The 14,919-nt window shown below is 27.4% G+C and overlaps 1 protein-coding gene across 4 annotated transcripts in view; it reads left to right on the forward strand.

Annotated features, from left to right (window-relative positions):
• LOC129908532 (proton-coupled amino acid transporter-like protein CG1139) overlaps nt 1-14,919 on the forward strand; it is a 73,909-nt gene that overhangs the window by 54,374 nt on the left and 4,616 nt on the right. For 2 of the 4 annotated variants that reach the window (XM_055985109.1, XM_055985108.1), the window contains exons 2-3: nt 11,785-11,864; nt 12,097-12,240. In XM_055985109.1, the coding sequence (XP_055841084.1) occupies nt 11,785-11,864; nt 12,097-12,240 (224 nt within the window). Of the gene's footprint in view, nt 1-4,709; nt 4,766-4,909; nt 5,128-11,784; nt 11,865-12,052; nt 12,241-14,919 lie in introns of those variants that run through there. The other 2 variants (XM_055985107.1, XM_055985110.1) reach the window with 2 other exon arrangements.

The following is a 14,919-nucleotide window of genomic DNA, read 5'->3' on the forward strand; positions in this document are numbered from 1 at the left end:
AATTAAAGTTTATACAAGTGATTTTAGTTTATTGCATTTCCGTATGCTATTAGCAGAGTAAGCTTACAAACTGCGTACTCGTTTGTTTTCTGAAACAGTAGACAATGTAATTTTTATTCATTCATGTAACTTACTTTTTTATTTTGTAGATATTTGCGGTTAGTAAATAACAAATTAATTGTTTTGAGTCTGCTTTGTGAGTGATCAGCTTGAGTTGACGAATAATCCTATAAAAAAAATGCTATATACCAGTTATATAATAATTTAGTTCTAATTTTATAATTTATAAACTTTTTTCATAATGTTGATATAAATCAAGAACTCATTTTATTTTTAGCTGAAAAAAATTTTCAAGAAATTTGTTTATGTAATACATTTTTATTTTGAAACTGAATTATTGTAATGGTTACATCGAAATATGTTATTCAATCAACTCTTGTTTTTTTTTTTTTAAAGAAAATTGTTACAATAATCACTTCTAAATAGTTTCCATTTTATCCAAAATGCCTTTTTGCATTAAATAATATAAAGAATTGACACCGATAGTTTCTCAAGCACTACACATTTATTTTTTCAGCAATCTAATGTACTAAAAAAAATCCCAGAGAAAATGGGGCTTTTCGTAAAATAAAAAAAGCCAGTAAAAAAATAGTACGTATACGCCACAGTGTACGTATTAGTATAACGTGCAAATAATGTAAATTACAGCTTTGGCCTGGATACTTACACACCCTAATCGAAATTAAATACACACTTGCACTCAAAAATTGAACAAAATTTTCATCTTTTTGTTGTCAGTGTTAATAAATACCTAAAAACAAAAATACAAAATCCTTTCATACAAAACCAAAAAAAAAAAAAAAAAATTAACAAATAAAATAGGCAATACAATATCAAGTATGAATAGTATTTTTATTATAGTCTTGGTTATTATTATTATTAGGACCAAATAGTCCTATTCTGAGATTTTTTGTAGCGACTGTAGCGCTTCATTTTATATAAAGCGGATTTTTACCCGATGTCACTTCTATATAGCAAGCAGCGTTTCTTACCGAAAAATAAATTTTCCATCAACGATATTTTAAAAAAAGTATGAAATTTTGTTAACAACAATGTATATTAACTGTCCCCACATTAAATAACAATGGTTTTTAGCTTTTTCTCTGGTTGCTTCTTCACCAGAGCTGGTACAGCGTTTGAAATTGTTTTATTGTTTTTATTCTTAGCCTTTAGGACTAAAGAATATACCTAAGAATTACCACTTTAATTTTGTCTTACATTAATACGGGAGACCCTGTATAATAGAACAGTTGAGACAAAACAATGTTTTCTCTACCATTTATAAAAGAATTATCCGGTTGCATTGATATATAAAAGTTTTATTTGGGTATTGAAAGAAAATTAGATAAATAAATGTTAAATAATATTGGGCCGAGTACCCATCCATGCGGTATCCCTAAAATTAATTCAAGCAAAAAGGATTTCACTCCCTTATAAGAAAGTCTATAATTTTTTTAGTTTTACTTAATCATAGCTAATGGAATTTATTAATTTTTCAAATCCAACGCTTTTTTTTTTATTTTGGGTGTGTGACGGTTAACGGGTGTGAAAATTTTACTTTTAGGAATTATTCACTCATTATTCAGAAAAATAAAATTCTATTTGTTTAATCTACAAGGTTAGTAAGGTGGTTTTTATAATAACATGTGAAAATATACTCGATGTAATTTTGAATGAAATCTAGTTTTGTTACGGGTGTGACTTCTTATTTTACCTAATTTTCAAACAGAACACATATTTTTATATATATAATATGCAAAATGACTAAAAACTATCGAAAATAATTGTGCTTACGATGTTACTGGCTTAAAAGACCCTAGAGTTATGAAAAAAAATACTTAAAAATATCCCATGAACCATTCCTCTTAAAAAAAATCAACTATATCAACTATAATTGTCAAAAAAAAAAATGAAATTAAATTGTTGTTCATATTTAGTGTTAACGAGTATTATGATAATTTAATTCAAGGATTTTTATCAATCACAGAAGCGATCATCTCTGTATCGTTTCTAAAACGGGGCATCCCGTGTAGCGTGTGATATTGTTGTTGATGATGATCATCAACATCATTTGCATAAACAAAAGAGTACTTAGTTTTTTATAAATTAAGTGACAAATTTATACTATCTCACACGTTTCGAACAAAGTACAACTAAAAACAAAAAAAAAAAAACATCTAAAACAATGTAATTTTTCAATTGAAAATCATGCTAATTTAAAACAAACTAAATAAATTGTTTTGTACATTTTTATTTGCTTATAGGTCAGTGAGTTTTCGTTACTTATTTTGCTTTTATTTTTTGTTTTTTTTTTTTTTTTTTTTTTTTAGCTAGAATCAATTTGCTTTAGTTTTTCTTAGTAGCGCTATAGTTTCTAAGGGATTCTATATTTGATTTTAAAAATAAAAGAAAAACAGATATTCAAACACAAAAAAAAAAAAAAAAAAACGATTTAAAATATTGATCAAAACCGTTATCGATATATGGAAATAACTTAGTCAAAGTTACTTATGGGGGGAAATCCCTCTGGAATTTTTTATTTTTGCATCATTTTTTTTTTGCGTAATAAATTTATTTATCAACCGAAGAAACTATTTTCAGTGGTCTTAGCCTTAAATGAAGCCTCAAAAGTGCCTAGATAGTGCCGAAACCAATGCGCTCCGAACCTACCATAGTACGAAAACGAAAACTTTAAACGCATTTTTTTCGAAACTAGTTTTTTTCCGCGCCGTGCAATGTAACTCAAAAACTAATGAAGCTATCGACTTGAAATTTGAAGCAAATTACTCCTTATTGGCCACAACATGAACCTAAAAGTTGAATAAAATTTGTACAGTAAATATTTTTTTTAACTACTTCTTTGTAAAAAAAAACATGGTTTTTTTCGTTTTTTTGATTTCTAATTTTTATTTTTCATTTAAAAAAAATAAATTTAGGTTCATGCTATGCGTACTAATATCATCTAACGGAAAAAAATTCCCTTTTTGATTTAAGATGATTTCCTGGACCTGTGCATTGCACGGCGTAAACTAGAGGCGTCAACTTTGAAATTCTCCAGAGCCGCCATTTTGTAATTTTTTCATTTCAAAAAAATTTTTTTCAATACTTAATAATGTCAGTAATATCTTGTCTTTTTCCAAATATCAATAAGTGCTTTCAGTTTTTCATAAAAAAATATTGAAAAAGGTGTCGTCCAGAGGGATTCCCTTATTTCTCAGCAAAGATAGGAAAATATGTTTGAAGATATTGTTATCGATAGTTATAAAATCGACAAAAAAAATCGATTATTTCAGTAAAATATCGATATTTTATTAAAAAAAAAGAAAAAAAAAAACATATATGAAATCCAGATATAATATTACCTTAGGCAAAGAAGTTAGACAAAACAACATCAAAATATTGTTATCGATACTTACAATATAACAAATTATAACCATTTTTTAAATAAAATATCGTTATAATAAAAAACATGTATAATACAGAAAATTGCTAACATTACCTAATAAAGGGTTAAAAAAATCGATGGAGGTATCGATCATCAGCAAAAACTGACATTATCGATAGTTTTCAACTGATATCAATGATTTTCCAAATACAATTTATTCTCGTTGTTTTTAAGTGAAATTTCTCTTTGAAGCTGGAGTACCCCTCTCCATGCATAAACAGAAAATTCAAATCGATAAAAGTGGTTATCGATAATTTTTAACTCCTTATCATTCTTTGAATAAACACTGAATAATTGAGGTAATACCATTTTGGAAAATTATTTTTTTTAAGGTACTTTTACAACATTTTGGAATTGTAAGACACAGTGTGAACTATATTATGCGAAATGTAAAAATATATGGAATTTTATTTTACTAACATTTTTTAACCAAATTTTGAGCAGGTTTGTTCAATTTTTGAGTGAACTATACGAATTCAGCAACACGTTACAACCGTCTATGACAAATTCCTTATTAAAATATTCAATTAGGGACAACTTGATAGCTTTTAGCGCACCGAGAAGTAGCACGGATTTAGTTTAAGCCCCAGAATAGGTCAGAAATTCAAAAATTAAGGCCAACATTATTGCTAATCTAGCATAGCTTGTGTCCAATTTTCGATAATAGTTATCCAACCCACCCTAATTTTGACTGAACATCCCCCAAACCCCTTAAAACTACTTCCAGGAAGATCATAAAAACTAAAAAGCAAAAAGAAGAAAAAACAGTAAAAAAAAAAAAGTCAGTCATCATGGAAATAAACATGTTCAATGAGAGGTATAGGCTTTATGGTCACTTAGTACAAAGCAAATTGTATAGATATCTACTCTATGGTCCACGACCATCAAGCTAGAAAACCTAGAGCGGCAAGCATCATGATCTCTTGTCGGTCGGTATATGTGCCACTATACACTCCGCGTGTGATCTATAAACGGCTCGTTATGTCACTAGACCAGCAACTATAGCAGCGCAAATTGCCAAGTTACACTATTTTATTCAGAGAGATACTTTATGTCTCCCGCTGCTTGCTGCTTGCTGAGGGGATGCGGATACTGCAGGGAAACTAACTTGGCACTGTCATTAATTGCGGTGGCTGCATCTGAAAATACAAAAAAAAAAAAAAAAAAAAAAAAAAGAAAAAAAAAACTATCTACTTTATTAGGCATCCGAACCGGTACAAAGGCAGTGGTTTCAGCAGTTGAGGTCAGGATTCCCGGAAGGTAGGTGGCTCTATTTTATATAGTAGAACACCAAAAAAAAAAAAAAATTAGAAATTCAAAAATTAAAAAAAAAAAAATAAACGATCTCGAAAAAAATTGAATAAAAAAATAAAATTTTTTTTTTGAAAAACTTTTCCAATTTAGTCAAACTGACTTCGTCGATAGAATTGAAAACACCCGATCGCGGGTTTTTTCAAAAAAGTCCGAAATTACCACCGACCGGTGTCACGACAACAATGAATCGCGATCTAAATTCCAAATCATCATCGTCAGCATCAAGTTCAACGGCAAACGGAAATCGAAAAACCGTGGCGGCAATTTTGGCATCGAAAAAAATGGCCGCTAATAGCGACAAGGATAAGGTTAATAAATCCCTCAACTTGAAAAAAAAAAAACAAAAAATTATTTACAAAAAAAGCTTTTTTTGAATTTTTTTTTCACTTAAAAAAAAGATAAAAAAAAAGAGATACAAAGATACAAAAAAAGTGCGTGGGAATATTTTTTGTCTATTTTTCTTTATTCACGCCTCCTGATAGTGAAAAAACTCGACGAAAAAATTCGTGCCAATTTCGAATTTTTCTTGATTTAATTAGGTGCGGAGATGTAGTAACCCGCATATACGTACGCAATTTCTCGTTCGATGTTCGACGGATGAAAAAAAAAAGTATCTGTGAGTTGCGTGTGTGTTTAGTTTTTTCTATTTTTTTTGAATTTTTATTTGAGAGAGAATTATTCCAAGGTCGCACATTCATACAAAGTGTGCGTGAAAAAGAATCTCGAGATTGTCGTGTGCAAGTGTGAGAAAATGAGTGACGTCTTTGATTTTTTTCTGTTTTACTTTTCCACTTCCTACGAAAACAATTAAAAATGTTTTTACTCGAGAGTGGGTGATGTATGTGATTGTGAATGGCGACGATGGTGATGTCCTTGGAGGAGGGTTGAAGTTCATGGTGACGTTATAGATTGTTACGCATTCAATGAAATGGGAAGTAACAACAAAAAAAAATTGAAAAAATAAAAAAAAGTAAGGTCAGAATGATGAGTTATAAAAGATACGACTTCTGTGTAGCTTCTGTGTAATAGTAAAAGGATCTATCTATAGGTTTGATTCCTCTTGTGGGTGATGGTTTTTTTTCTACTTTTTTTTGGGGGGTTAGATAATGTCTTGTGGAGGAAGGTCGTGTGTCGCGTCGTAATTGGAGTTGTTTGAGGATATTTCTGTGTGGATTTTTGTTGTTATTTTATGGAGACAAAACCAAAAACCCAGACAAGGATAACACACAAGAGAAATGGAATCGAATAAAAGATGTAATTGGAGCGAAGCTTTTAACTGCTTGGAACATGAACAAATCGTTGAAAGTTATATCTACAAATGAATGTGTATTTGAGAGCAAACAAGGACGTGTCCTAGATCTCTTTTGCTTATTTTTGTTCTATCTTCTCATACATAGTTATATTTAGAGTTATAATTTTTCTTTTCAATTGAAAGTTATAAGGGATACCTAACCTTGAAGAAGATTTCACTTATTAATTCTGAATTGGGAAGGGTCATGTTATTTTGAAGATGACTCATTCATAAGTAAAAGGTAGTCATATTCTCTTTGTTTGGTGTTTGTTTTTTGGTTTTTGATGTTCTTGTTAGAAAATTGAGATTAGGTCACAAAAGTTTGGTTATTTATTTAATTTTTCTGAATCAGAAAAGAATTTTTTTGGTACATTTTTGTGTGTGTGTACTTGAATAACTTTTTCATAATAGCAAATAAAGTTCTTAACTAAAAATCGTAATCATTTCTTGAAAGTGGAAAAAAACTTTTAACAAATTTTCCTCTAAACCATATTATTCCGGTTATAAATCTAATTAAAAATCAAGAAAATTAATTAAAGTAAAACTTCGCAACCTAACACAGAAGTTATTTGAGTTTTTTACTTGCGATATAGGTACTATAGGGCAAGTTTAGGATTCGTAAAAAAAATCGAACTCGAGATAACAATTTTACATGACATTACGATGATGGAGAATGCCAAAAAAGTGGGTCCGGCAATTCTGTCTGTCTGTCTGTCTGTCTGTCTGTCTGTCTGTCTGTCTGTCTGTCTGTCTGTCTGTCTGTCTGTCTGTCTGTCTGTCTGTCTGTCTGTCTGTCTGTGTGTCTGTCTCTATCTGGAGCTGCAGCCTAAACGAGTGAAGTGATTTTCTTCAAACTTGGTAGTTAGCGGTTTTTGGTGATTCCCTAGAGGGGAAATTGAAATTTTTTTTTTATGACCAAAACTAACGGTACCTGCCATATAACGGAAATAGAAAAGTTAATTTTTTTCAAAAACGGCTCTAACGATTTTGATTAAAATTTTTGTGTGTAGTACTGCACATATTTTTTGTACCGTTATTAACGGTACCTGTCATAGAACGGTTTTTTACGTTTCTGAACATCTCGTACAAAATTAACCCGATTTAAATGAAAATTTTTATACAAAAGTGTGTAAGTAAAGATAATATTAAAATTTTAGAAAATTTTCAAAAAACGCATTTTTGGTTTTTTAAAAAATATTTCAAAATTTTTTTTTTGAAAAATCAATTTTTTGAAAACGGATCAATGAAAAATTTTGAAATTTAGTTTTTATGTGTAAATTAATTATTTCTTCAAAATGGCATACCAATTTTTTTTTTGAAAAATGTTAAAACATTTTTATATATAAAAAATTATTTTTTTAAAAAACGGCTCCTACAATTTTCGAACATTTTTTTCTAAAAATACCTTTTTATACAAGAAATAAAATGGCATATTTGTTTTTTTTTTTTTAAGATAATGTATGACGGAGTTTAATTAATTATAAAAACAGATTTAATTTTTTTATACTACTTATGAAATTTCTTCAAAATATCAAATTTTAAATTTCTTGAATAAAAAGCTTTAACATTATAGTTACTTTAAGCATGAGAGCAAGTACGTGCGACCCCAGTCGTGCAATTTATTTATTTTTCAAGTGCACCAATAAAAATGTACAAAGTTTTTTTTTTCGTTAATAACCCTTAGAGACATTAAACGATACCCATATCTTCATGTTCAAATTTCTTATTTTACACAGAGAAAAAAAAAAAGTTAAAACTGGGATAACTATTTTGAATAGTTATTATTGTCTAATAAATAGTCATTATTGACTATTTAAATAGTCACATATAACTATTTTAATAGTTAAAATTGGCAGTTTAATAGTTAATTTTGAGAATACGAGTACATCGATTGACTATTAAAATAGTCAAAAATAACTATTTTTTTTTAACTTTTGTTATCCCGATATAATAACTATTTTGTTCTCTGTGTGTACCTATAACAATTTTGTTTGACTTTGTGTGTTTCATAGTCTAAAACTCTTAAATTATAAAAATTCAAAATTCATCAATAAATTTTCTAAGGCTTTGCAAAATTCTTTGTTCGGAAAAATTGGTAAATTTTTTATAACATGCATTATTATTGATTATTGTATACGTTGAGCTGTCTTTTTAACTTAAGTTTTACTTTTGTTTGATTCTTCTATGATTTTTTTTAGGGTTGAGGTCAAAATTCTGCCGGGGTCAAAATTATTTTGTCAAAATTCTGCTTTACAAAATTCTGCTAATCATAATTCTGTTTTTCAAAATTCTGCATTTTGCAAACCCTTTTTTAATTTTTTGAAAAATTCTGTAAAATCATCTTCTTGAAAAATTATCTACTTATTTGATTACTTACCTACATAATTTGTCATTCTTTGAATGCATATTAATTTTTGTTTTATAAATGAATAAATTTGAAAATATTAAGAAAAGGTTTTTAATACTAAACATTTCCGAAAATAATTCAAAATTTTTTAATTTATTAAATAAAGATGAATTATTCAAAAATTTTAATAAGAAAAGGAATATTTTGTATCAAACAACATCGGTTCCAATAAGTTATAAATTTTATTTGAGAGAAAGTCAGTCTATGCATTTTAAAAAATATTTGCGACACATAAACAAAAAAAAATTTAGGAAAGTAATAATGTTGAATTACATTAATGAGGTGTATTTTTCTTTATAGTCAGCGCATATGCTTTAAAAAAAAAAAACAGAATTTGCGGATTTTTTTTGTTCAAGTATAATGCTAGCAGAATTTTGAAAAGCAGAATTTTGAAAAAGCTGAATTTTCGTTAAAAAAGCTGAATTTTGAAAAGAAGAATTTTGAAGCCAGAATTTTGAACCGATCCCTTTTTTTTAGACTATTAAAATCTCAGCAACTAATCGCTGTGAATAATTTAATTTTCTAAAAAAAAAAATACACTTATGTATATGAAATTTTTGTCTAACCGCAGTGGCACGAACTTGTTCTAATGATAATAATTGCTTCAATATCAAAGTCAAAAAAGAATATTCTGAACTAAGTGTCAAGTTAATTTTAAAATTAAAAACAAGTACGCAATTTAATTTTTTTTTTGTGGAATGGAGAATACACAATACAATACACGTATTTGTTTAAATGTTTGCGAATAACTCAACAACCAGAGCTCATAAGAACTTTTGGATTTCACTTGTTAAAAGACCTTAAAGAGACCTTTCGTTTGATGTCTCACTCGATTGATTTGGAGTAATTTTTTTAAAATGCATTTTTTTTCGGCAAGGGGTTAACCTTGGATTTTTTTTGAAAATCTCAAAAAAAGTAGATTTTTTATTTTTGTTCCAAAATGCATAGGCATGGTCACTATGAACTCATATCTTCAAACCAAATCTTGTTTCGAGACTTTGTTACGAAACTAACTGCTTTCGAATATACGAAAAAAAATATTTGTTTGGGAATATCTCAACAACCAGACCTTACAGGAACTTTCTAATTTGACTTGTTAATAGATTTTAAAGAGACCTTTCGTTTGATACCTCACTCGATTGATTTGGAGTAAATTTTTTAAAATGCATTTTTTTTGGTAAGGGATTTTTTCGAAAATCTCAAAAAAAAATTTTTTTAATTTTTGTTCAAAAAATGCGTAGGCATGTTCACTATGGGCTCATAACCTTAAAACAAAACAGCTTCAAAGGTTTTGGTACGATGTTGCTTTCCATTATAATAACATAGTTTTAAGAAAAATTGATGTGATAAAATTGAAGAAATTTTTTAAAATGTACTCTTTTTTGCCAAGAGATTAGTTAGTTTTGGATTTTTTGGAAATTCTGAAAAAAAACTTTGTAATTTTTGTTTCTTCGAAAGCTACATATATGTACAAATTACAATTGCACTGAACGTCATTTTATCTCCAAAAAAAACAGATAGCTTTGACCACTTATAACTGAAGGTTTTATCAACTAATAAAACTAGTTCATTCAAATAAAATGATTTATGTAACTAACTTCGAAAACAAAGCTTTTTAAAAATTGTTTTTGATTCCACAATAACCGTATATCTATCATTATATTTTTTTTTCTATTATTTTACCTTTTGTTTAACTTCTATAAATCCAATTATTTATAGAAGTAAAACAAAAGGTTAAATAATAAATATAAAAATAATACAGCAATAAAAAATCTAAATATATAATATATTTTTTTTTATATGATTTCAAATGCAAACAAAATTACAAAATTGTTAAATTCTATTTAACATTATTTGTATTTAAATACATAATAAATACAACTTTTTCAATTCACATTTTTTAAATTTTCATTGAATGTATACAATAGAACTTTTGATATAATAAAATATTATCTGATTTATATCTTTTTAGTAAAAAAGGAAATTACAATTTAAAACGTCAAATCATAATGATATCAAGTTGCCCACAACTATATAATAAATAATAAAAAAAAGTATATTGTGAACAGTTTGATTTAAACTGACAATTGTATTATAACAAAAAAAAAAAAAAAATAGGTACAAGATATATGGGAACACTCTAAAACTAATGAACACAAGAATATTTATTTTCCCATAAATTTAAATTTTCAAATCAAAATCCTTCTTTAATTTGTTGAAAATTAATGAAAAGTGAAAAACTACTACTATACACAAAAAAAAAAAAAAAAATAAAATACAATCATCAATAGTCTCGTGCTGTTTTCCTCATGTTTGTTTTCATATTCTCATTCTACCAAAAAAATTTTGATCTTGTTTACATTATTTTCCTTGTGCTCACTAGCTGCCCCCAAAATACATTATATCAAACAGAATAAATAATACATAATAATAAAAAAAAAAAAGAGCAACGCATATATAAAAAATCTATAAAGTTCTAAAATTAACCCACAAAATACCAACTTACACCAAATCCATCAACTCTGATCTTTTTCTTTTGTGTCTTTGTATACATATATTGGCAACTTATACTGGCAGACTTAATAGACAAAATAAAATTTAATTTTTCTATCAAAAAAGCTTATATGCTATGAAAACACATAACCCTCCTGCATCGCGCACTTGAAAAATAAGCTTTTCTCCCACAATTTTCTACTTTCTTCACATCTCCCATCATCATCATAAACATGAGGATAGGGGATGAAGGGGGTGAGAGAAAAATGTTTCGCTTACAAAAAAAAAACGAACACAACTTTGAGAGTTTTCGAATATTCTATTTGTCTCTTCAATGAAAATTGTGATTCTATAATCCACTCCTTTCAACCCTTAACCTACCACCACCCCCTCCTCCCAAATTCTCAGATATATTTGAAAGCCTTTTGAGTATAAGTTTTTTTTTACTGTTTTTTTTTTTTTTTTTGTTTTTGTTCCTAATACATATCTCATGCGAATTTATTTTTGACAATTTTTTTGTTTGATTCTGGTGTGTGTTTGATTTTCTATTTCTTCTTCTTTCTGTCTTATTTTATTCCTCTACACGCACACACACCTTTTTGGCCGCTGCGAAGAACTTGAGAGAAAATGTGCGGTGAATAAAAAATAAAAAAAAAAAAAACAAAAACAAAAATTCTTTTTAAATAAAACTAAATCTTAAAAAAAAAAATCTCAAGCAAAAAAAACAAGAACAATTTTCCTAAAAATTTTCCACTCTTTTAATTTTTTTCGCAGAAAATCCCCACAGTGATTACGGGCTATGACACAGTGAAGCATAACGGAGCGAAGAATAACGCGAATTTCGACCAATCAAAGTATGTTGTGAATAATTATTTTATTAACAATTTTTCTATTTGTTCGTTATATAGTATAAAAGTTAAAATTAAAAAAAAATATATATAAACAAATAAATAAAATTAAAATTTATAAAAAATAGTTAAAAAAAATAAATTGAAAAAAAAAAAAATTGTGCTCGTAAAAAAAAAATTTTGAAAAAAAATAAGAATCCAAACTCAAAATGTTTGAAATGTATAATTCTTCGGATAGATTCCGTTCGGCTTCGGATATACCAGCACAGCAAGCGGCAGGATCAACGTTACCGTTAGTGATTACAGCACGGAAAAAAGGTACCGATGATCCGGAAGATACTTATAATCCCTTCGAGAATCGCAAGGTCGATCATCCTACCTCGTAAGTATTTTTAATTCTTTTTTTTTGTTAATTTTTTTTCCAAGGTTATATAATTTTTTAGGATATGGTTTTTATAGTTCAAAAGAGGTTTTTGTAATTTTTAAAGGATCTTAAAAGATTTAACGATTTTTTTTTTATTAAACTTAAGGAATGAAAAAAAAAATTGGAAATTTAAACAATTTTTTTGGATCGTTGTAATTTGAAATTAAAAATCAATTAAAATTAATGAACAATATTTCGCATGATTGCATTTTTAACAAAAATGTGTTTTTTTTTGTGAATTTTAATTTCGCAGAAGATTATTATTATTCGTTTTGACAAGCCAAGGTGAAAAAAGTACTTCGCATAAAATTTTTTTGGCAAAAAATCAACAAAATATTATTTCCTACTTAATATTTTTTTATTGCGTCATTTTTGTTGTGCAGATTTTTGTTTCTATTTATTTTTTTGAAAATGTTTATAACGTGATTTATACTAAGTGAAACAAAAATCTTAACAATTTTTTTTTGTTTGTCCAAGAAAATTTATGAATTTATTTACTAGGAGAATTTTTGAAAGTCAAATGAATATAAAATACAAAAAAAAAACATAGAATTGTGGGTTTTTGTTTTTATAAATTAATTTGAACAAAAGGCGGTCGATCCTAAAATTGTTTTTATTTATTGTTATTTTATGTGAATTTTTTCCTATCTTATTTTTATTTAATATAAAAACTCAACGCCCACAATGACCTAGAAATGTTTGTGAATCTTATCCAAAAAGGAAGGAAAATCAATTTTTATTCCGGATGTTTTATCTCCAACTAAAATTCAAGGGCTTTTTGGCGAAACATAACAAATTATATTTTATCTATGACTTGTGTGACCTTAGTTTTTGTCTAGATGGAAGAGAGGAAATTGAACTAATTAGACAAAAAAAAAAAAAAAAATAGTTCATTGGAATGTTTGAATCCTTTTCTTTAATATTCGAAGGATAATGAGAACCTACGATGCTTAAGGTGTGAATAGTTGAATTGAACTTAAGAATATAAATACGAGTATAATTGTCCTAAACAAATACAAATAAATGTTTATATAACAAAAGATTTATAAATATTAAACGGATTTTGGCTCAGAGTTGTTTATTCATTTTAATATAGAGATTGTATGACTTTTCGAAACATCTAAAGTGCTAAAATATGAGTTTAGTATTTGAAAAAAAAAACCTTAAGTTTTTAGAAATGTAACAGTAGTTCAGTTATAGTAAAAATATGATTAAATGCATTATTAGTGATTTGACATGTCCTTTTGGTGGACGTTAGCTTTATAGCCTGCTTTCACTAGAGCTAAAATGAGATAGATTCGCAAATTTTGCGGTAGATCTTCTAATTTAGAAAAAATGTCCTAGGTTGTTTTTTTTTTCAATGTAGAGAATGTAATAAAAATTCTTATATTAAAATTTTTTTTTTAATTTAATTTTTCTGTTCAGTGAGTTTTTGCTAAGGTGTTGATAGCTAAAAACAAAAGTATTGATTTTTGTTTGATGACTGATATCGCAGTGTGGAAAATATTTTACGAGTACCTACAAGAAGAAAAAAAAAATAATCTAGTTTAATAAAAATAGGCTCTGTTAAATGTAAAAAAAAAAAATCAATCTAAATTTAACTAGTAAGTATGTTTCTAGAAAGAAAGAAACATTTTTGTTTCGGAAAATTTTTTTTCATGCGATTTTGTATGATTGGGCAATTATAGTATTAAAAAAAAAAAATGGTCATACGGTCATAAAATTAAAAGAATGAACTTTTCAAATGTTTTTTGTTTTAGTTTTACATCTATATAATTTTTTTTTTCTTTAAAATGCACGTATGTCAAAAATCATTAAACACACAAATTACAATTCAGACCACAATTTTAATTGTGTAACATTGATTAATGTTCAATGTTTTTGTTTCGAAAAAAAGGAAGTTGTATTCAAAAGCGACTTTACAATGATGCAGAAATACAAAATAAAAATGTGTTTCATCATTCTGTCCGGCGATGTGTGCGTCTATCTGTTGCAGGGTTGTACATTTTACAAATATATCTCCAAATAAAAATAATTTCTTTTTTAACTAAAATTGAAAGTAAAATTTGAAGAACAATTTCCGCAACGAATTTCTTCTAACGCATTCTTAATTTATGGGCAACGCTTTAATAATATTTTGAAAAAATAAGGTAGTTGTTCTACTACAATTTAGTTTTTGAGTTTATATTTTCCGTTTAGGCTATAATATATATACATAGCGTGGTTAAATATAGAATTTTGACCGCTTGACAAGACCTGTATTTATAAATTTACATTTAATTGTCCGAAAAATTTCGGGAGAGTTTTATCGAAATGGGGGCAATTTATTGCGTCAACATTATGTATCTAATTGTAATTTCCAAATACATATTTAGTTCTTGCACAAATAATAAAATGGAAGGTCTATACATAAAGAAGAAGCAAAGTTGTTTCATTAAATCAAAATGCAATCATACTTTACAATAAGGTTAAGTTCAGTTACGAACGAGTAAACTGCTTGATTTCTGAAAATTTTTTAACAGTTTGCATTTATATTATTAGCATCCCTAGGTTTTTTCGCGGCATCAAGCGTAAAGGGTCCACAGTAAAAACGGCACATGTCTACTTTCAGTCAAAAATAAGCTAATATTAGGTCAT

The sequence above is a fragment of the Episyrphus balteatus genome, chromosome 2 (assembly GCF_945859705.1).
Source record: "Episyrphus balteatus chromosome 2, idEpiBalt1.1, whole genome shotgun sequence".
NCBI lineage: Eukaryota > Metazoa > Arthropoda > Insecta > Diptera > Syrphidae > Episyrphus > Episyrphus balteatus.